General features: G+C 36.6%; 1 protein-coding gene across 1 annotated transcript in view; it reads left to right on the top strand.

The window, feature by feature from the left end:
• The window catches only part of LOC127094215 (uncharacterized), an 89,826-nt gene that overhangs the window by 6,531 nt on the left and 60,782 nt on the right, over window positions 1–22,513 (top strand). Inside the window, exons 6-9 of the mRNA XM_051033075.1 lie at window positions 18,760–18,888; window positions 20,121–20,249; window positions 21,272–21,400; window positions 22,352–22,501. Coding sequence (XP_050889032.1) covers window positions 18,760–18,888; window positions 20,121–20,249; window positions 21,272–21,400; window positions 22,352–22,501 — 537 coding nt within the window. The remainder of the gene's footprint in view (window positions 1–18,759; window positions 18,889–20,120; window positions 20,250–21,271; window positions 21,401–22,351; window positions 22,502–22,513) is intronic.

The following is a 22,513-nucleotide window of genomic DNA, read 5'->3' as shown; positions in this document are numbered from 1 at the left end:
TCTAATTCATGAAATAATGGTATGCATCTTGTAGATCGTGAAACATAGGTCACACTGCAACTTAAATCATGAAATTTCATTAAGAATTGTTGAAGATATGTGGATTTGAACCTTTGATGCTGAATTTTCTTTTGCTCGATCCGGTTGCCATGCGTAGAATTAGGACAAATGCTTGTTAGATTAGTGATGCATGTTGAATGCTGGTTTGAATGGTATATGGCTCGATGATTTCTGTGAGAATTTGTTCATGTTGATGAAGAACACCAAGAACATTAGGGTTTTGTGTTTCCAGGCGTCTTTGATCCATTCCCCGCACTTGTGCATGCGAAATTCTATTTGCTTCACATGTATTTGTCCACTTGTCCGCTTCTGATTGGGGGCTGCGTTTCTTTTAATGAAACGCAGCGTTTTGTGTAGGCGGCAATATTCAAATATTTCATGTAATTACAAAATTGCCACGCAGCTCAATTATTTCATTTTTAATTCTAAATGTTTATTTCATTTCATCATGAAACTTCAAAAAATCATAAATCATTCATTCTTGATCCAAATTGAGTGGGAATTTTTGCATTCATCTCCATCTTCCCTCTAGTTTTTTATAGGCATGATAACACAGGTTGTGCACGGCTGGTTTTTATTTTGGTCTAATGATTTTGTTCATGTATGCTATTTGTCTATGTTTTGCCATTTTAATTGTGAAATCTTGATTCTTGCTCCAAAATGCTTGAAATTTTACATGCATGATCTAGACTCACTCCTAGTCATTTTGGTATATAGTTTGCTATTTTTGAGTTTCTGGATTGTGAGATATGATGTGATCTTTGAAGGTGTGACAATGTGTGTCACACCATCTCTTGTCCATGTTCTTGATTTTATTTTCCATGCCTATGCTATGCCAATTGCTCTAATTTTTTGCATGATGACACTTCTGGATGTCTAGTTTGAGCATGATTTTATGTAGGATTTTTAGATCCATTTCCTATTTGATTGGATTTTTCTTTGCTGTTTAGTCATTTGTGAACTTTTGTGGAGTGTTCAACTTACATGATTTGTGAAATTCTCATGCCTTATCATATGAAGCTGAAATTTTGTGGCTTGGTTCTTAACATGTTTAACTTCATTTTGGCTTTGGTGTGGTTCATTTATCTTGTGCCAATTCTGTTTTGGTGTGGTTCATTTATCTTGTGCCAATTCTGCTTTGGTGTGGTTCATTTATCTTGATTTTCAGGTTGAAGAAGCAATTGCTTTAAGGAGATTAATTCAAGTTGATTGAGTTTGGTTTAGTTGATTGTGATGAACTAACTTGGTTTGTTTTGTAGGATGCTAGCTCATTTGCTTTGAGTTTGTGCTTTGCACATGTGGTTGATTGTGTTGACTGTTAGCTCTTATCTTGTCTGTTTTGACTTTGTGATTGGTATACTGATTATATTTGATTGATTTCAGGTACCATAGTTGCTTTAGTTCCTTTGTGAACTTGCTATTGCTTTGCTTTGCCTAAGCATTGAGGTAGAATCTCTTCTTCTTCATGTAGTCTGGAAGACCTGGCTTGTTATTTAGCCAGGCACCTGTCTGAAGTCCTCCTTAAGAGGCAATGTTTGTGCTTGTTTATCTTTGTCCCCAAGCAGGTGAAGTCCTTTTAATAAGGCAATTGGTAGACAAAAGAGATGTATAGTCCATCTCCTACTATTCTGTGAGTCACTCACCTTGCTCACACCACATGTGTTGATGCATAGTGAGTAAAAGCCCAAAATCTATCGAGTCATTAACTTGTGGAGAGAGTTCCAACTTTCTGAACTCCCACACCTTCTGATATTCAATGCTCTCCCTGACCAGGGATAAGAGTGATGAGGCACACCCCTCATATCCTTTCATCTGCTTCACCTTGGCTCTCAATGTCAAGGTTAAGAGCACCATTTACCCCATTCCAGTTGACTTTAAAGTCTAACCCTTTGATTGAGCCTAATTGTTTGGTTATAGAGTGTGCTAAATGACTTTGATTGATTGATTGATTCATATGTACATGTTTGCTTGCATGATTTTGTGCATTTATCATCCATAATTGTTCATTATTGCATGATCATCATTACATACCTTTGTGACACATTTGTGTTTGCCCATTGAGGACAATTGTAAGACCATGTTCTTTGGCCATTGTTCCTATGATTTGGAAGGGATAGAGTGTAAGACCATTTCATTGGTCACTCATATCCTCTTAGCCTTGTGCTTCTGTTTGTTTGTTGTATGTGAGGATGCTATTATAAGTCCATGTTGTTGGCCTTAGTATTCCTATGATCATCTTGTGGAGGTTGGAATAAGTCCAGATAGATTGGCATCTGACATCCATATTTTGTTTTGTTTTGTGAGATTGGAGTAAGACCATTTATTGGCATCCGGTATCATTGTTTTGTTTTAGGAGATTGGTGTAAATCCATTTATTGGTATCCGGTATCTGCTTTTGTTTGTGAGATTGGAGTAAGACCATTTATTGGCATCCGGTATCATTGTTTTGTTTTAGGAGATTGGTGTAAATCCATTTATTGGTATCCGGTATCCGCTTTTGTTTGTGAGATTGGTATAAGTCCATTGATGGCATCCGGTATCACTTTGTCTTTTATTTGCTTACTTGCTTTGTTGCTTTATTCCAAAGGACGCACTTGAATCATCTTCTATATGATTTCAAGAGGTGAACTTCTAGGAAGTTTTACACTCCGACATCCATACCCTTTTGTTTCAAAAATCCCTTTTCACTTGTGGACTTTTAAAAACTTGTAAATGCATGTTGTGCAAACATTTTCATGACTTTTTCAAATTAGAAACCTGGACCTCAAGTCCTTGACTTTTCAAACTTCACTTTTGGTAATACTTCTTTGAATCAATCCTAATCATACTTTGACCATACTTTGTGAATACTCATAATCAATTAACTTCACCCATTCAATTGTTTTGTGGCCTTGTCCATTGTTAATATGTTTTCATACATTAGCCATAGGTTTCAATTCTCATAGTGGTTGATGTAAATCTCACCATATCCTTAGTGAGTTGATTGTAAGTCTTCCATACTTATTATAGGGTTAACCCCTCACTAGTATGTTGAAGTTATCCTCGCATGGTGGATTGTTGATATTGGTTGAGTTTTCTCCCGTTGAGAATGAAAAGCCTTAGTGCTATTGCTTTAAAATTGAACCCACTGACAATTTGGAAATCTTTTAGCCGAACTACGGCGTTTTGATCCTTACCTTTGATGGAAGGTACGTAGGCAACGAGTTCATCCGTTCAAACACAAAAATAATTAACTTGTACATTCTTTTCTCATCATCCCAATCATGTTTGCACAATATGTCATAAACAAATAAACATTTTTTATACAACAAGTGTGAAAAGGGCTCCCTAGGAGTACCTAGGACGTGATGGGTGCCTAACACCTTCCCATTGCGTAATTTACCCCTTACCCAGATTCTCTGATCTTTTATTGGTTTTCTATGTGTAAAACTTCTTAGGTTTTTGTTCGCTTTTTAACCAGTCCTTAGGATAAATAAAAGTGCTGTGGCGACTCGATTCTTTTTATACTTTGCTTATGGTTTAATCAATAAATCATAAAGTGACGAATACACCGCTACAGAAAAGTGGCGACTCTGCTGGGGAGAACATTAGACCTTCCCTGGTGGTATTGCCTACTTTTCACCCTTGTTGTATGATATTTGTTTATGTGTTATTTGACATATTTTTGTACAATTTGGGATAATTGTATTGATTGTAATGTTTGAATTGCTTGATATACATTTGCTGTTTGCTTTGGTGATCTCTGTGAGATTAGCTCTATACCCGAACTCGAGTGCACTCTAGGATAGGAGAATGGCATAGTCTTGTTGACTGGTGTGGAGTATTCCTTAGCCAGTTGACTTGCGAGTCCATTCACTTGGTGGAGGTCATGTTGGATTAATAATGTCACACAAGTTATTTGTGGTTAGGCATTATTCTTTCAATCATGTGCCTTAGAAGCCAAGGACCTTAGTTTACCAAGCCCATCTTGGCCTATTTTTAGGACGTAGTGCGGAGGTCGTTCAGATGTCAGTTCTGTTGCGATTGTTACGCGATACTACACTCATAAGAGTCTCTCTTGAGAATATTTTTGGAATACGAGTATTCGTTCCTCCGATAATATTCGAGAGATGGGACGATGATTATGGGAACCTCTGGTAGAACATATCTGGCAGGTTTAAACCCCAGTACACTCCCTTTGGGTGGTTCTTAACCGAGACTCCATGCTCGTGACTCTCAGCAAACCCGTGATTCATGGTTGAGTCGTTCAGACAACGTTAATATCAATGGAACTTGGGCGTCGATAAGGTGAAAACCATAATCCGCCAAAATGGATGGTTGATATTAAGGATGATTGAGCCGGTTCATGTACCATTAATATCAATGGAACTTGGGTGTTGATAAGGTGAAGACCTAAATCCACCAAAATGGATGATTGATATTAGGGACACAATGAGCTTTCCCATGACCTTTGTTTGGTGTGCTTTGCTTGATCCTTGAGTGTGATTGTTGCATTCATGCATTCACGTATTCATCTGCATCCATATCATCAGATAAAAAGAAGATTTTCAAGGAACTCAAAGGAGTTTATTTGCAAAAAAATTCAAACATGGGAAAAACCGGAATTTTTTTTACCTGATATATATGATGAGATATTCTCATATACGATCAAAATGCTTAAGATTTCAAAGTTTGCAAATAAAACCCTCGAGTTCCTTTGAAATAAAAAACAAGCATATGCACAAACACTTCATGCATCATTTGCATAAGTGGGTGTTTTATTCCGGTCTCCCGTCCTGTGGTCTGACCCTGCGATCTTCGTTTATTTTGGAGACGCACCTTCCCGGTACTACACCAGAGCCAACTCTTCCAGATTTGATGGATCATCTTGAGCAAGAGAGCTGTGAAATCAAGGAGGAATTTGCCAGACTAAGTGCTTTTGATGGATTTATTCTTGTTGCTGGTTTAGGGAGGATGATTGAGCTTGAAGACAATAGATCCCGGGCTGGCATTGGCTACTGTTCTGGGGCATATAATGAGCAAGGTTTGTTCAAGAGTGGAGGTTTTATCCATGATGATCAACCTGAGGAAGAAGTTGCTGCTATCTTGGAAAAGGATACAGAGGATATTGACAATTTTGTCATCCCTGGTGGTGTCTGCCATAATTGGGTCGCTGTAGATGTTCCTACAGTCATCCATAGATCAGAGTAATTGTTCACTTTGTTCAAAACCCTTCTCCCATGCCAAAAGGAGAAGTGATGACATCGTTGGCAGCATTTAATACAATGATGTTTTCATTCAATTATTGCATTGTTAAACATTTGTTTTTCCATTTGTTTTCACTTTTTGCTTTTGCATGAAATCAGTGATCACAAAAATCCTTGAAAAACAAGAAAACAATCTTTTCATCTGCATAAATGATTTGCTTGTTTAAATTCAAAAGCTTTTCATTATCCAGAATCATTATGCAGGGATTTCTAAACCCATTGAACATAATGATCCAACGCCATCTCCCAATCTTGAATTCCTTGTATTTGAAGCAGAGGAAGATGATGTTGAAGGGGATTCCTGATAAGATTACCCGTATTCTTGAGCACGAAAAGAAGCTCATTCAGATGTATCTTGAGAATCAGCAGAACAGTCAAACTGGGGCATTACAAATGTAATGTAAAAAAAAAAAAAAAAAAAGAGAGGGTGAAAAAGAAAAAAATCAAAAATCAGGAAAAAAATTTCAAAAGAAAAAAGAAAAAATGATACCCTCAAATCCCTAATTGACTGATGCTGAATGGATTCAGAGTCGTTATGACCAGTTGAATCTGACTGAAGAGAAGCGATTGACTGTCATGTGCCATGGTCAGTTATATCAGCAGAGAATGAAGAAAGCATTCGATAAGAAGGTCAAGCCTCGTGTGTTCCGAGAAGGTGACCTCATGCTCAAGAAAGTCTTGTCTTTCGCGCCCGATTCCAGGGGCAAGTGGACTCCAAACTACGAGGGTCCATATGTTGTTAAGAGAGCCTTTTCAGGTGGTGCTTTGATGCTTACAACAATGGATGGGGAGGATTTCACTCGTCCTGTGAATTCAGATGCAGTCAAGAAATACTTTGCCTAGAAAAAAAGTATATGCAAATGAAAAACAGAATAGCTCGCTAAGTTGAAAACCCGAAAGGGCGGCTTAGGCAAAAATGAGCGTCTCGGTGGAGAACCCGCAAGGGTAATCCAGGCAAAAGTTAGAGACTTGAAAAAATGTATATTTGCATCCCGCTAGATTGAGTACCTCACCCTGGGGCAATCTAGGCAAAAATTAGGGATTTGGCAAGTAACTGCATCCTGACAAGACTTTCTGTTTCGCAGCCGTCTTCGTCAGAGGATTCTCGATCCGTCGTCAATCGAAGCTTCGCATACATCGAGATTCAAATTGGTAGAGAAAGGATCATTATGTTCAATGTGGCCCTCTTCCAATATATATCACTGATTTCAAATTTGTACAGATCTATGGAGTCTTGCCATTTGCAGGCTACCATTCCATCAAATCAATTTGAGCTTTTTATCCAATTATTTGCACTCTTATTTGTTTCAATTCAACAAATGTTTTGCATGTTTCAATTGATAAAATGTCATTGTTTTAAACAAATAAATTTTTCAAAATTTTTGTTTTAAACAAAGTGAACATTCACAAAGATGAAAGGATACTCAAGAATTTCTCAGTGCTCTCCCAAGGGTGGCATGATTTCCAACAGGTAAGACATTTGTTCATGTTCCTGGCATTGGTTGTATCCTCTTTATCCTGCTTTATTGTTGGGGTTGTTCCCCAAGCAGAGCTTTTGTTAGGGTTGTTCCCTAAGCAGAGTGTTGTTGAAGACTTCGTCTTCTTCTCCAGCAGTATTCTCCCCCAGCATGGGTATTTCCCATTTGGAAGCTTCGGTAGTGGTTGGTTTGAGACCCCGGTACCGTGTCACTCTCCCCAGTACGATCGCCAGTGGAGTTGTGGTTTTTCTCCTCAGCATGGATGCTTTCCATTTGAAGATTCAATGGTTGGTGGATTGATCTCACGGTACTTTACCGTTTCCCCAGCATTATCGCAAGCAGGGTTGATGCTATCTTTCCTCAGCACGGTCGCTAGTGGAATCTGTGATATATCCCCAGAGCAGAGTGCTTGTGGAAAACATCGTTTTCTCCAACGGTACCCTCTTCCCCGGCCACGTCGCCAGCGGAGTTGCTATATCTCTCCATCAGCGTTTCCCTTCAGCAGGGCAGTGATTGTGTTCCTCCTCAGCAGTTGTGGATGTTCTCCTCAGAAGAGTCAGTATTTGATGGTTGATCCCCAGCTCTCTTCCATATCCTACAGCGGATCTCCCCATGAGACGTCAGTAAATTTGTGGTTTGGTGGATCGTGTATATGCAAAATCCCCAATGGAATGGGTATTCCTCAACAGAGTCAGGGTTGCATCTGTGATAATCCCCTCAGAATCTCCGCCAGAGTTGGAAATCTCTACTTCCCTAGTAGGGTTGGTTGGTGACCTATCATCCATAGATTTGGTTGATCTCATGTTGCTTTTGATCCCCAGTAGAGTGGCTTGTTGCAGAATCTACTTGTGTGATCTTTTCTTCCTCCTCAGTGGGTTGTTCCTCAATGGAATGGATATTTGCGTTCTCCCCAGGTAGAGTTGCTTGTGCAGTCAGATTCTACATGGATGATCTGTTCTCCCTCAGTGGGTTGTTCCCCAGTGGAGTTGTGTAGAGTTGCTTTCATAGCAGTGAGCTCTTGTTCCTTGCAGATATTTTGGGATTTATCCCATTCCCCAAACAGATTTGTCTTTGTGGCCGTTGTTGCCTGTTGTGACTTTCTGTGCTCCAGTTGGGTTGATTGTTGATCCATCGCTCAGAGATTTTGTGATATCTCTGATCTTTTGCCTCCCCGCAGATCTTTGCTTTTCAGCTTGAAGGTCTCCTGCAGATTGGCTTTCCAGTTGGACCTCCTTGGTTCTCCCTGGAAGTATAGTACCGGATGTTTGATTCCTGGTCCTGTTTGTGTTAGAAATGTCTGTTTTGTCAGCATTCATCAAACATAAATTACGCATATTCATGCATAATCATAAAACATTCAGATATTCATGTTGCATTTTTTGCCATATATCTTTTGTTTGTCGTTCACCTGCTATGGGTGTTATAGATCTTTCTGAAAGATCTCCCCAAGCGGATGTCGGGTGGTTAATCTCTCCATATAGAGTCAACCCATAAGCAGAAAATGTCTGTCTTTCTTGCTGCAGTTCCCCACTAAGATACGTCCTCGTAGATGACGGTTATTTCCGTTTCCTCCCAACATATATATTGAGATGATTTGTTCCTTTTGAGTTATATCCTCATAGGACGTGTTTTGATTCAGTCTGTCCTTTCGGATTAATCCCGAATTGGCATTTTGTCAACTGTTCTTGTGCTTCCCTGTGGAATAAATGAATGAACTGCCCAGTAACCGGCAATAATTCTTTATATCCCCAGCGGAGTTTTGTGGGCCTCTACCCAGTAACCGGTAGTTGTAAGTCCTATGTTCTTGCTTCTTGGCGGAATTTGTGGTTATATACCTTTTATTCCTCAGCAAGAGTTGTTGGTTTTCTACCCAGTAGTCGGTAGTCGTAAATCCTGTTTGCCTGCTCTCCAGCAGTTTGTGGTTTGTTATAAACCCTATATTTTGTTTCCCGTGCGGATTTGTGATTTTTCCCATCCCCACGTGGAGTTGTTGGTTTTCTACCCCGTATTCGGTAGATGTAAACCCTAATTCGTGGTTATCCCCACCAGAGTATGGCTACTACCCCGTATTCGGTAGTTGTAAGTCCTATCTTTTTTCCCCTAGCAGAGGTAACCTTTGTGGTTTATTCTGGTTGATGGTGGATTTTCTGTTGTTGTGGTTTCTATCCCCAACAGAGTTTGCATTTCCCTGTGGAATAAGTTGAATAAGTGCTCAGTATTTGGCCTTCATTCACCCTATCCCCAGTGGAGTTTGTGGTCTTCTACCCCGTATTCGGTAGTTGTAAATCCCATGTTGTGTTTTTTCTCCCCCAGTGGAGTTTGTGCCTTATGGTACGAGTGGATAATTGTCGGTTGCTAGCAATTTTATCCCAGCTGAGTCTTTGGTTCCCTATCCAGTAGTCGGTAGTGGTATACCTCTTGATTCCTCAGCCAGATTTTTGGTATTCTACCCCGTATTCGGTAGTTGTAAACCCTAATTTCTCCCCTTTGCAGAGTTAACCTTGTTGTTCATCCTAACCGGTGATGGTTACTCGTTGTGGTTATCTTCATTCGTTATTCGATGTTGATATTACCTCTTTGCTTGTGGATAATTGCCGGATGCTAGCAATTTATCCTCAGCAAGTCTTCTGGATCATTGCCGTATGCTCGCAATGTTATCCCTTTTGAAGTCGCCAGTGGGTCATTTCACCGTTTGCTAGTGATTTGTTCCCCGGATCATTGACTGTTTATCAATGCATCCCCAGCTAGTCCCTGTGGATAATTTCCGGATGCTTGCAATTCATCCCCAGCGGATCGTCTTTCATTTACCCGTTTGCTTGGTAATGATTGTTGCTCCTTTGATTGGTCATCATTATATACCTAGTTTGGTATCCCGATGCCTTTCTTTTCGGTCGATTTATCCTTTGTTAACCCAGTAACCGGTTGTGGATAATCTTCCTTGCGAGTGTGTTATCCACGGTCTGCCGGTAATGGATAATATATCTCATGCACTATTCAGTTGAAACCTTTTGTGTTTCCCTAGTCGAGTAAGATTCATTATTTCCCTTTTGCGGAGTCAAATGTTCTTTGTTTCGGATAATTGTCGGATGCTTGCAATTTATCCTCTTTTGAGTTGTCTCTCGTTTACCCGGATGCTTGGTATCGATTGTCTCTCTTTCTGGTTAGTCACCTATTATATACTTCGGTATCTCTGGTGTCTTTTCCTTTCGAGTATATTATTCACGGTCTGCCGGTAATGAATAATATGTCTCATGCGCTCTTTGGTTGGAGTCCTTTGTTGATTTTCCCCAGCTGAGCAAGATTCGTATTCTTTGTAGAATCGAATATCCATCCTTTAACCAGTTTGTGTTTCGGATGATGAGTGTTTTGGCATATATACCAATCCACGTTTTCAGTAGATCACCTATTATATGCTTCGGTATCTCTGGTGTTTCTTACCATGCGAATTTATTATCTACGTTCTGACGGTAATAGATAATACATCTCATGCGAGTATTCTATCCACGTTCTGACGGTAATGGATATTATATCTCATGCACTCTTTGGGTTTGTGTCCCCAGTTGAGTAAGATTCGGTTTCCCGTTGTGGATTCGAATATCCATCCTGTAAGTCGACTTGCTTTTTCAAGCCCTCCTTTCGGATGATGAGAGTTTTGGCATATATACCAATTCACGCTTCGGTCGGTCACCTATTATATACCTCGGTATCCCTGGTGTTCCTTCCTTTCTGCTCCCTATTATGACTTTGGTCCCTTGTGGGGTCAGATTTCCCTGAGTTTATGTACCTTTTTCAGGTCTTTCTCAGATGTTGGTTGATTGATATCTCTCACCCTTATACCGGTCTTAGATATTCATTCTTCCTGAGTTTGTTACCCTTATACCGGTAACACCTCATCTTGTTGCTTCCCCAGGAAAGTCTCTTTGTTAGACATTTTCCCGGTGGGTTTCCTGTTGTGATTTTTACCCTTTTGTTATATTGGCGTTTTCCCCAGTACATGCATTTTCCCGGTAGGGAGATTCTTTGTGAATCTTTTCCTGGTCCGAGTCCGAATTTTTATCCGAAGTATCCTTTGTGGATAGTTTGAGTTAGCTTGTTGTCTTTCCAATGGAAGTTGTCCTTTGGAATCTTTTGTTCCTCAGTGTGAGTCCTTCACTTCCCCGGTGAGGTCTCCAGTCTGATTTCTGTTATTCCAAATCAGAGTCGTGTCTTGCGCACCTTGTGTCAATTTTGTTTTCCCCTAACTCGGAGTCGTGTCCTGCTCACGCATTCTTTTTCTTTTATTATCCCCAATAAGAGTCCGCAAGAGTCTTATTAGAGTCTCTGTTCTTGGTGAGTGTATTACTCCGATGGATCGTCTTTTCTTCTGTGTGAATCATATTCCCCACAGAGTTTGTGTCTTTTACATGCATACATTTGCATCATGAGGTCTCTTAGGGACCAAAATTTGTCTCATTACTGTTATTTAAGCCCATTCTACCGCGTCGAGATGAAGATTTCTAAACTTCACTTCTCCGGCTAGAATGACCTTAAATAGGGGCATCTGTAAGACCCCAATTTTGTCCCTAAGATCCCTCATGGCATCATATCATATCATTCATTGCCTCAAGGATCATTGTGCACCTTTGCTTCCCTCCTAGTGGGTGGGTATCTTGTGAGTGTGGTTCTTGATCACCAATCATGTATTGCATTTGTATATCATTGCTTTTCATTTGTTTACTAACCAAAAGTACAAAAATATTGTCATCTAACCATGTTACTTGCAGCTGAAGCAAAACTAGGTCAAACAGTCAAATCAGCCATTGAGCAATGGATGGTGGCCTTTCTTGGAGAATTTGGGCACCATGATCATTCATTAAGAGTACATATGAGTTGTGATATCATTTGGAATCAAGATCTCAAGAGAAAGAGGTTTGAAATTCATCAGAACATGGCTCAGTCAACCAAAACCCTAGCAAAGTCAATTGTGGTCAACTGTGCATTTAATCAGGGATTTGAAGGTGTGAGATGGTTGGAAAGGTCTCATTCATGTCCATACAAGCCTCATATAACATTTCAAAGATCATCATTGAAGGATTTGAGGTCAGACAAAAAGTTTCCGAAAATAGTAAGTGACCTGTAATTTCAAACTGCCAAAAATGGAAAGTTCTTCTCCTCAAAATTACATGTCCAAGAAAGCTTCAAATAAATTTTGTCCAACATGAAAGTTGAAGATCTTGCTCTCACCTTTCCAAAAAGTCCAAGAACACTCATTTCTCATGTGTGGTTGGCAAGTTATGATCAAATCATTTTCAAGAAAAGTTGAACTTCAAGGAGGCATAACTTTTGAACCATTTGGCCAATTTGGGTGATTCTTTTTTGAGCAAACTCCATTTGACATGTACTATCATAATGCATCATTACATTTCATCAAAAATCATCACATAAAAAGGTCATTTTTCAAGTGAACCATTTAAATTTTGGTGGGAAAAAAGGTGATTTTCAAAAGTACTCATGATTTCCATGCCAAACCACTTCCAATAGCTTCTAAACAGAAATTTGGACTTGATTCAAGTAGAAATTTACTGTTCCATTGGTTGCACAAGCATAAGGGCATTTTGGCCAACTTGACATAAGGCTCATTTTCACTAATCCATTTGGTTTGGCCTAAGCATGATTAGCAAAGGTGATTAACAAGGACTATATAGTCCTAATCATAACAGAAAATTGGGATCCACAATTCATTTCTGAGATCCAAATCGAAAATCATCTCAATTCTCTCAAATCCTCTCAAATTTCTTGAACTTTTTTTTCATCAAATTTCGCTATTGCTTTGCCTTGTTCTTGCTTGATTCTTCATCTGTAGGTAGAATCGAACATCTGTTGAAGCAAACATTGGAAGAATCTTGAAGAAATCACAATTGTTGAAGCAAGCTCATGTTCATGGCAGTTGGAGATCTCTTCGAATCTGGACATTGCTGAGCTAGTTTCTTGCCTCCATTCATCTTCTGCATCATCATAGGCCATCTATTTTCACCATTGAAGCCTTGAGGAGCTCGATTTCACTGTTGTTGCTTCATAGAGGTAAGAATTTGAATCCTCTAATTCATGAAATAATGGTATGCATCTTGTAGATCGTGGAACATAGGTCACACTGCAACTTAAATCATGAAATTTCATTAAGAATTGTTGAAGATATGTGGATCTGAACCTTTGATGCTGAATTTTCTTTTGCTCGATCCGGTTGCCATGCGTAGAATTAGGACAAATGCTTGTTAGATTAGTGATGTATGTTGAATATTGGTTTGAATGGTATGTGGCTCGATGATTTCTGTGAGAATTTGTTCATGTTGATGAAGAACACCAAGAACATTAGGGTTTTGTGTTTCCAGGCGTCTTTGAGCCATTCCCCGCCCTTGTGCATGCGAAATTCTGTTTGCTTCACATGTATTTGTCCACTTGTCCGCTTCTGATTGGGGGCTGCGTTTCTTTTAATGAAACGCAGCGTTTTGTGTAGGCGGCAATATTCAAATATTTCATGTAATTACAAAATTGCCACGCAACTCAATTATTTCATTTTTAATTCTAAATGTTTATTTCATTTCATCATGAAACTTCAAAAATCATAAATAATTCATTCTTGATCCAAATTGAGTGGGAATTTTTGCATTCATCTCCATCTTCCCTCTAGTGTTTTATAGGCATGATAACACAGGTTGTGCACGGCTGGTTTTTATTTTGGTCTAATGATTTTGTTCATGTATGCTATTTGTCTATGTTTTTCCATTTTAATTGTGAAATCTTGATGCTTGCTCCAAAATGCTTGAAATTTTACATGCATGATCTAGACTCACTCCTGGTCATTTTGGTATATAGTTTGCTACTTTTGAGTTTCTGGATTGTGAGATATGATGTGATCTTTGAAGGTGTGACAATGTGTGTCACACCATCTCTTGTCCATGTTCTTGATTTTATTTTCCATGCCTATGCTATACCAATCGCTCTAATTTTTTGCATGATGACACTTATGGATGTCTAGTTTGAGCATGATCTTTTGTAGGATTTTTAGATCCATTTCCTATTTGATTGGATTTTTCTTTGCTGTTTAGTCATCTCTGAACTTTTGTGGAGTGTTCAAATTACATGATTTGTGAAATTCTCATGCCTTATCATATGAATCTGAAATTTTGTGGATTGATTCTTAACATGTTTAACTTCATTTTGGCTTTGGTGTGGTTCATTTATCTTGTGCCAATTCTGTTTTGCACTCATTTGAAGTTGATACATGATTTGTGGCCTTGTATGAGCTTGTATGTGCATACTATAACTTCATGATTTTATTGACTTACTTCCCTTTATCCAAATGCCGTGAAATTTGGTGTGCTGCTCATTGAAAGTGTTATGTTTAAGCATGATTTTTCCTGGAATTTATTGAGCCATTTTGGTAGTGATATGCTTGTGTTCATTCTGTTTGCTCCAATGTGATTCACACTTGCCTATGTTGACATGATTTGCTTATAAAATGATTTTGGTGCATAGTTTTGACATGAGACCAATTAGACTTTGTTATTATTTGATTAATCTTGATTTGGGTTAACTTTCATGTTCTGTTTAAAAAATTTTCTCCTCCTTTGACCCTAGGCTTTGGCCTAAGGGTTTACTTCTCACATTTGAGTTTGATTTTCAGGTTGAAGAAGCAATTGCTTTAAGGAGATTAATTCAAGTTGATTGAGTTTGGTTTAGTTGATTGTGATGAACTAACTTGGTTTGTTTTGTAGGATGCTAGCTCATTTGCTTTGAGTTTGTGCTTTGCACATGTGGTTGATTGTGTTGACTGTTAGCACTTATCTTGATTGTGATATTGATTTTCTTCCAATATTTTTTTTCATATTGCTTTTATAACTTTGATTTTTTTTTTTTGATATTCAAAAGTTTTGACCTGCGTTTTATTATGGAAAAGACGCAAGACAGAGAAAAAACTATGCAAAAAGTTAGAATCCTGGAGAATGAGATTCAGGAACTCTCCACTTCCCCCAATTCTGAAACTATTGAAAGTTAGGTAAAAAACAATTTAATTTTTATAAGATTATAATAAGTGTGTGAAAAACAATTCTGATGTTGAGTATTAATTTAGTTTTATTATAAACTAGCGTCCATACAGGCACTCTCAGTCTGTTTTTTAATAAATATAGTGAATATATATACGATATTGTTTTACTTAATGTTAATTGGAAGTTATATAAGAAGTTAATGGTAGGAAGTTATGTGAAATGGGATAATAGTGGTTTCAATAGAAGTTACCAGAAGTTATTGTGTAAGTTATCTAACAGTAAGATAGGTAGAAAAATAGGTTACACCAAAACCATGTTTTCCCTTTATATATACTAGCATCCAGACGGACACTCTGTGCCCGTTTGTGTGTTTTTTTAATAAACATACGTGAAAATATGTACGATATTATTTTATTTAATGTTAATTTTAATCGGAAGTTATATAAGAAGTTAATAGTAGGGAGTTATGTTAAAGATAATAATAGTGGTTTCAATACAAGTTATTAGAAGTTATTAGGTAAGTTATCTAAGGGTAAAATTGGTATAAGAAAATTAGGCTACACCAAATCCAAGTAGTTTCCTTGTGAAGTAAGCAACAAAACTTTGATGTACTCTTGATGAAAAGCCCTACGATACACAATAAACTTAAAGAAAAACTATTTTCTATTTAATTAATGGTCACATAAGTAATGAACATATTCATAAAAAAGTAAAAACATCAATAAAGAGATGCTTCTACAAAAACAAAATCCCAAAAATAAGAGGGAGAAGGACCAAGAAGTGACTTTGTTTGTGTGGAAGGATGCCAATGATATGTGAGATCTTAATGTTATAAACTAAGATATGTGTCATACCCCAAAATTTTCCCGTTAATATTACGAGGCATTTTTCAGGACACTCCAACTTATTTTTCAAGGCACTGATCCCAAAAGAACAAAGGCCCAACACACAGATGGCCAAATCCAGAAAATGGCCCAAACTGGCCTGCTCGCTAGGCGAGCAAAACCTTCGCCTAGCGAACCCTTCGCTATGCCACTCGCCTAGCGAAGCTTGCGAATACCAGAAAATTCTGGGCTTCATTCTGAGCCCATTAGGTCACGAAAAAGCATTATAAATACTAAGGACTTCATTCAGAAAAGAGTGAACGAAAACGGAAGGAAGACGGGAGCAAGAGCGAAGGCACAACAAACCCTGGAGGCTAACCCAGAGAATTCAGAGCAACCCTAAAGGAAACCCTGAAGGAAACTCATTTGCGTCAAGGTCACCTCCGCCCAACTCAATCCGACTTACCAATTCAAGGTTGCAATTCAATTGCAAACAGGTTTGCATTACTATTACTGCTTTATGTTCTTAACTTGCATGTGATATTATAATTGAATTCATAAACATATTTGAGGTTTTGCATGTGAATTTAAGTGTGCCTGAATATCGTAATGTTGAACCATGTAATTTCTGTATTGGATGCCATAGGGCGTGCAGCATGCCGAGGTCGTACTGTTCTGAAATTCAAAACCCGCAGCTGCTCGCTAGCACATCGCTAAGCGAGCATGTAGCGAGTATTCGCTAGGCCTTCGCTAGGCGAGGCAGAAGCGAACGTGACAGTCGCTAATATTTTGATTGTTCTGTTCTATGCTTATCTGATCTGTTCCATTTTAATCATGCGTTATTTTGCCTGACATTCCTACTGCTGTGTTTCTTTTGCGGTGTAATCCTCGATTGCACCCTGATTTGGTATCCTGACTTGTGTGCTGAATGTTGTAAGGGTTCACATATTCCCAGGAAAAAGTAGCTGGCTAGGTATTCCACTTTATTTGTGGGATACCCTGGTGGAGATTCATCCTAATTGCCTAATTGATTTTAATGTGGAGATTCATCCCAATTATTTAATCGATTTTAATGTGGACCTAATTACTTAATTGATTACAACTACCTAATTGATTGTAAAATATTGCCGTTGATTTTGGTGATCTTGGACCTCTCTTTGTTGCCCTATTACGGTATTATGTTCATGTCCCGCGAATGTGGGGATACACTTAGCAAAGACCCTTCGGTTAAATCATCATAGTCCCTCGAATGTTGCCTTTGTCCCTCGATGACCCTTCGGTATAGCCTACGGTTAAATGATGATCGTCCCTTCGAATGCTAAGGTATCCTTACAAAGGTTGCCTTCAATGACCAATCGATGACCCTACGATGACCCTTTTACATCCAAAGGACAAAACTACTTACTTCTCAATAGTAAGGACAGTTTTACTCTCATAAGGATAGGAAAAGCCCCTAAAGACCTTGGGTAGGTATAACTCTTAATTGCTTACTCACGACTTAAAATACTTCTCACACCTCACACCTTTCAAAACTAAACGAGATAACCACTTTGTATACATTCATACAAGAATCATTACAAAGTTAAATTCTCCTTTTCAAAACATTTCCTAAACACTTCTCAAACACTTTTTCAAACAAGAAAAACATAAGTGATTAAGCAATTAAGAGCCCATGGATAGCCATGGATACAAAAGGTGCTAACACCTTCCCTTTGTATAATGTACCTCCCGAACCCAAAATCTGATGAAGGTCTTTCCTATTCTTTTCCACCTTTCCTTATGGGATAAAAGAAAAGTCGGTGGCGACTCTTGCTAACCGCGACATTTGCTTTCCAAAGCAAAAACACATAAAGTCAGTTCACCGTAATTCTGAAACTATGAAAGTTAGGTAAAAAACAATTTAATTTTTATAAGATTATGATAAGTGTGTGAAAAACAATTTTGATGTTTAGTATTAATTTAGTTTTATTATAAACTAGCGTCCAGACGGGCACTCTCTGTCCATTTTTTTAATAAATAGAGTGAAAATCAATACGATATTGTTTTATTTAATGTTAATTGGAAGTTATATAAGAAGTTAATAGTAGGAAGTTATGTGAAATGGGATAATAGTGGTTTCAATAGAAGTTAGTAGAAGTTATTGTGTAAGTTATCTAAGAGTAAGATAGGTAGAAAAATAGGTTACACCATAGCCAAGTTTTCCCTTTATATATACTAGCATCCAGACGGACCTTCTCTGCCGGTCTGCCCGTTTTTTTAATAAACATACGTGAAAATATATACGATATCATTTTCTTTAATGTTAATTTTAATCGGAAGTTATATAAGAAGTTAATAGTAAGAAGTTATGTGAAAGATAATAATAGTGGTTTCAATACAAATTATTAGAAGTTATTAGGTAAGTTATCTAAGGGTAAAATTGGTATAAAAAAATAGGCTACACCAAAGCCAAGTAGTTTCCTTGAGAAGTAAGCAACGAAACTTTGATGTACTCTTGATGAAAATCCCTACGATACACAATAAACTTAAAGAAAAACTATTTTCTATTTGATTAATGGTCACATAAGAAATGAACATATTAAAATAAAAGTAAAAACATCAATAAAGAGATGCTTCTACAAAAACAGAATCCCAAAAATAAGAGGGAGAAGGACCAAGATGTGACTTTGTTTGTGTGGAAGGATGCCAATGATATGTGAGATCTTAATGTTATAAATTAAGATATGACACATACTATAGATAATATTCATCACTATATGATAAACACAATTCAATCATACCTCTCTCTCTCTCACTCACACATTTTATAACTCTCGATATCACTCTCCCTCCATCATTCATAGATATCACTCTCCTCCATCAATCATGGGAGGTCTCGGAAGAGAAAGAGAACAAGACTGGAGAAAGCTCAAAGAATTGAGTTCGATAAAAAAATGGAGAAAGATTATCAGGTGTTAATGAAGACGGAAAAAAGAACCACAAGAGAACTGAGGCAAACAATAGGTTATTAAGAAAAGCTTGAGAAAGAATCCATGATAATGGCAAAATCAAGGTGATATTGATTTTCTTCGAATATTTTTTATTCATATTTCTTTTATAACTTTGATTTTTTTTTTATATTCAGAAGTTTTGACCCGCGTTTTATTATGGAAAAGATGCAAGACAGGGAAAAAACCATGCAAAAATTTAGAATCTTGGAGAATGAGATTCAGGAACTCTCCACTTCCCCCAATTCTGAAACTATGAAAGTTAGGTAAAAAACAATTTAATTTTTATAAGATTATGATAAGTGTGTGAAAAACAATTTTGATGTTTAGTATTAATTTAGTTTTATTATAAAATAGCGTCCAGACGGGCACTCTCTGTCTGTTTTTTTAATAAATATAGTGAAAATATATTCGATATTGTTTTATTTAATGTTAATTGGAAGTTATATAAGAAGTTAATAGTAGGAAGTTATGTGAAATGGGAAAGTAGTGGTTTCAATAGAAGTTAATAGAAGTTATTGTGTAAGTTATCTAAGAGTAAGATTGGTAGAAAAATAGGTTACACCAAAACCAAGTTTTCCCTTTATATATACTAGCATCCAGACGGACACTCTGTGCCCGTCTGTCCGTTTTTTTAATAAACATACGTGAAAATATATACGATATTATTTTATTTAATGTTAATTTTAATCGGAAGTTATATAAGAAGTTAATAGTAGGGAGTTATGTTAAAGATAATAATAGTGGTTTCAATACAAGTTAGAAGTTATTAGGTAAGTTATCTAAGGGTAAAATTGGTATAAAAAAATTAGGCTACACCAAAACCAAGTAGTTTTTCTTGAGAAGTAAGCATCAAAACTTTGATGTACTCTTGATGAAAAGCCCTACGATACACAATAAACTTAAAGAAAAAATATTTTCTATTTGATTAATGGTCACATAAGTAATGAACATATTAATATTAAAGTAAAAACATCAATAAAGAGATGCTTCTACAAAATCAAAACCCAAAAATAAGAGGGAGAAGGACCAAGAAGTGACTTTGTTTGTGTGGAAGGATGCCAATGATATGTGAGATCTTAATGTTATCAATTAAGATATGACACATACTATAAATAATATTCATCACTATACGATAAACACAATTCAATAATACCTCTTTCTCTCTCACACACATTTTATGACTCTCGATATCACTTTCCCCCCATCATTCATAGATATCACTCTCCTCTATCATTAATGGGGAGGTCTGGGAAAAGAAAGAGAACAAGACAGGAGAAAGCTCAAAGAATTGAGTTCGATAAAAAAATGGAGAAAGATTATCAGGTGTTAATGAAGACGGAAGAAAGAACCACAAGAGAACTGAGGCAAACATTAGGTTATTAAGAAAAGCTTGAGAAAGAATCTATGATAATGGCAGAATCAAGGTGATATTGATTTTCTTCGAATATTTTTTATTCATATTTCTTTTATAACTTTGATTTTTTTTTATATTCAGAAGTTTTGACCCACGTTTTATTATGGAAAAGATGCAAGACAGAGAAAAAACCATGCAAAAAGTTAGAATCTTGGAGAATGAGATTCAGGAACTCTCCACTTCCCCCAATTCTGAAACTATGAAAGTTAGGTAAAAAACAATTTAATTTTTATAAGATTATGATAAGTGTGTGAAAAACAATTCTGATGTTGAGTATTAATTTAGTTTTAGTATAAACTAACGTCCAGACGGGCACTCTCAGTCTGTTTTTTAATAAATATAGTGAAAATATATACGATATTGTTTTACTTAATGTTAATTGGAAGATATATAAGAAGTTAATAGTAGGAAGTTATGTGAAATCAAATAATAGTGGTTTCAATAGAAGTTACTAGAAGTTATTGTGTAAGTTATCTAAGAGTAAGATAGGTAGAAAAATAGGTTACACCAAAACCAAGTTTTCCCTTTATATATACTAGCATCCAGACGGACACTCTGTGCCCGTTTGTCCGTTTTTTTAATAAACATACGTGAAAATATATACGATATTATTTTATTTAGTGTTAATTTTAATCGGAAGTTATATAAGAAGTTAATAGTAGGGAGTTATGTGAAAGATAATAATAGTGGTTTCAATACAAGTTATTAGAAGTTATTAGGTAAGTTATCTAAGGGTAAAATTGGTCATAAAAAAATTAGGCTAAACCAAAACCAAGTAGTTTTTCTTGTGAAGTAAGCAACAAAACTTTGATGTACTCTTGATGAAAAGCCCTACGATACACAATAAACTTAAAGAAAAAATATTTTCTATTTGATTAATGGTCACATAAGTAATGAACATATTAATATAAAAGCAAAAACATCAATAAAGAGATGCTTCTACAAAAACAAAACCCAAAAATAAGAGGGAGAAGGACCAAGAAGTGACTTTGTTTGTGTGGAAGGATGCCAATGATATGTGAGATCTTAATGTTATAAATTAAGATATGACACATACTATAAATAATATTCATCACTATATGATAAACACAATTCAATCATACCTCTTTCTCTCTCACACACATTTTATGACTCTCGATATCATTCTCCCCCCCCCCCATCATTCATAGATATCACTCTCCTCATATTGCTTTTATAACTTCAATTTTAATTTTATTTTTTTTTATATTCAGAAGTTTTGACCCGCGTTTTATTATGGAAAAGACGCAAGACAGAGAAAAAACCATGCAAAAAGTTAGAATCTTGGAGAATGAGATTCAGGAACTCTGCACTTCCCCCAAATCTGAAACTATGAAAGTTAGGTAAAAAACAATTTAATTTTTATAAGATTATGATAAGTGTGGGAAAAAAAATTTTGATGTTTAGTATTAATTTAGTTTTATTATAAACTAGCGTCCAGACGGGCACTCTCTGTCTGTTTTTTTAATAAATATAGTGAAAATATATTCGATATTGTTTTATTTAATGTTAATTGGAAGTTATATAAGAAGTTAATAGTAGGAAGTTATGTGAAGTGGGATAATAGTGGTTTCAATAGAAGTTAATAGAAGTTATTGTGTAAGTTATCTAAGAGTAAGATTGGTAGAAAAATAGGTTACACCAAAACCAAGTTTTCCATTTATATATACTAGCATCCAGACGGACACTCTGTGCCCGTCTGTCCGTTTTTTTAATAAACATACGTGAAAATATATACGATATTATTTTATTTAATGTTAATTTTAATCGGAAGTTATATAAGAAGTTAATAGTAGGGACTTATGTTAATAATAATAATAGTGGTTTCAATACAAGTTAGAAGTCATTAGGTAAGTTATCTAAGGGTAAAATTGGTATAAAAAAATTAGGCTACACCAAAACCAAGTAGTTTTTCTTGAGAAGTAAGCAACAAAACTTTGATGTACTCTTGATGAAAAGCCCTACGATACACAATAAACTTAAAGAAAAAGTATTTTCTATTTGATTAATGGTCATATAAGTAATGAACATATTAATATTAAAGTAAAAACATCAATAAGGAGATGCTTCTACAAAAACAAAACCCAAAAATAAGAGGGAGACGGACCAAGAAGTGACTTTGTTTGTGTGGAAGGATGCCAATGATATGTGAGATCTTAATGTTATAAATTAAGATATGACACATACTATAAATAATATTCATCACTATATGATAAACACAATTCAATCATACCTCTTTCTCTCTCACACACATTTTATAACTCTCGATATGACTCTCCCTCCATCATTCATAGATATCACTCTCCTCCATCATTCATGGGGAGGTCTGGGAAGAGAAAGAGAACAAGACAGGAGAAAGCTCAAAGAATTGAGTTCGATAAAAAAATGGAGAAAGATTATCAGGTGTTAATGAAGACGGAAGAAAGAACCACAAGAGAACTGAGGCAAACATTAGG

This window comes from Lathyrus oleraceus, chromosome 6 (genome assembly GCF_024323335.1).
Source record: "Lathyrus oleraceus cultivar Zhongwan6 chromosome 6, CAAS_Psat_ZW6_1.0, whole genome shotgun sequence".
Lineage (NCBI taxonomy): Eukaryota > Viridiplantae > Streptophyta > Magnoliopsida > Fabales > Fabaceae > Lathyrus > Lathyrus oleraceus.
Note: the sequence above shows the minus strand (reverse complement) of the source record. Positions and strands in the feature narration are given on the sequence as shown.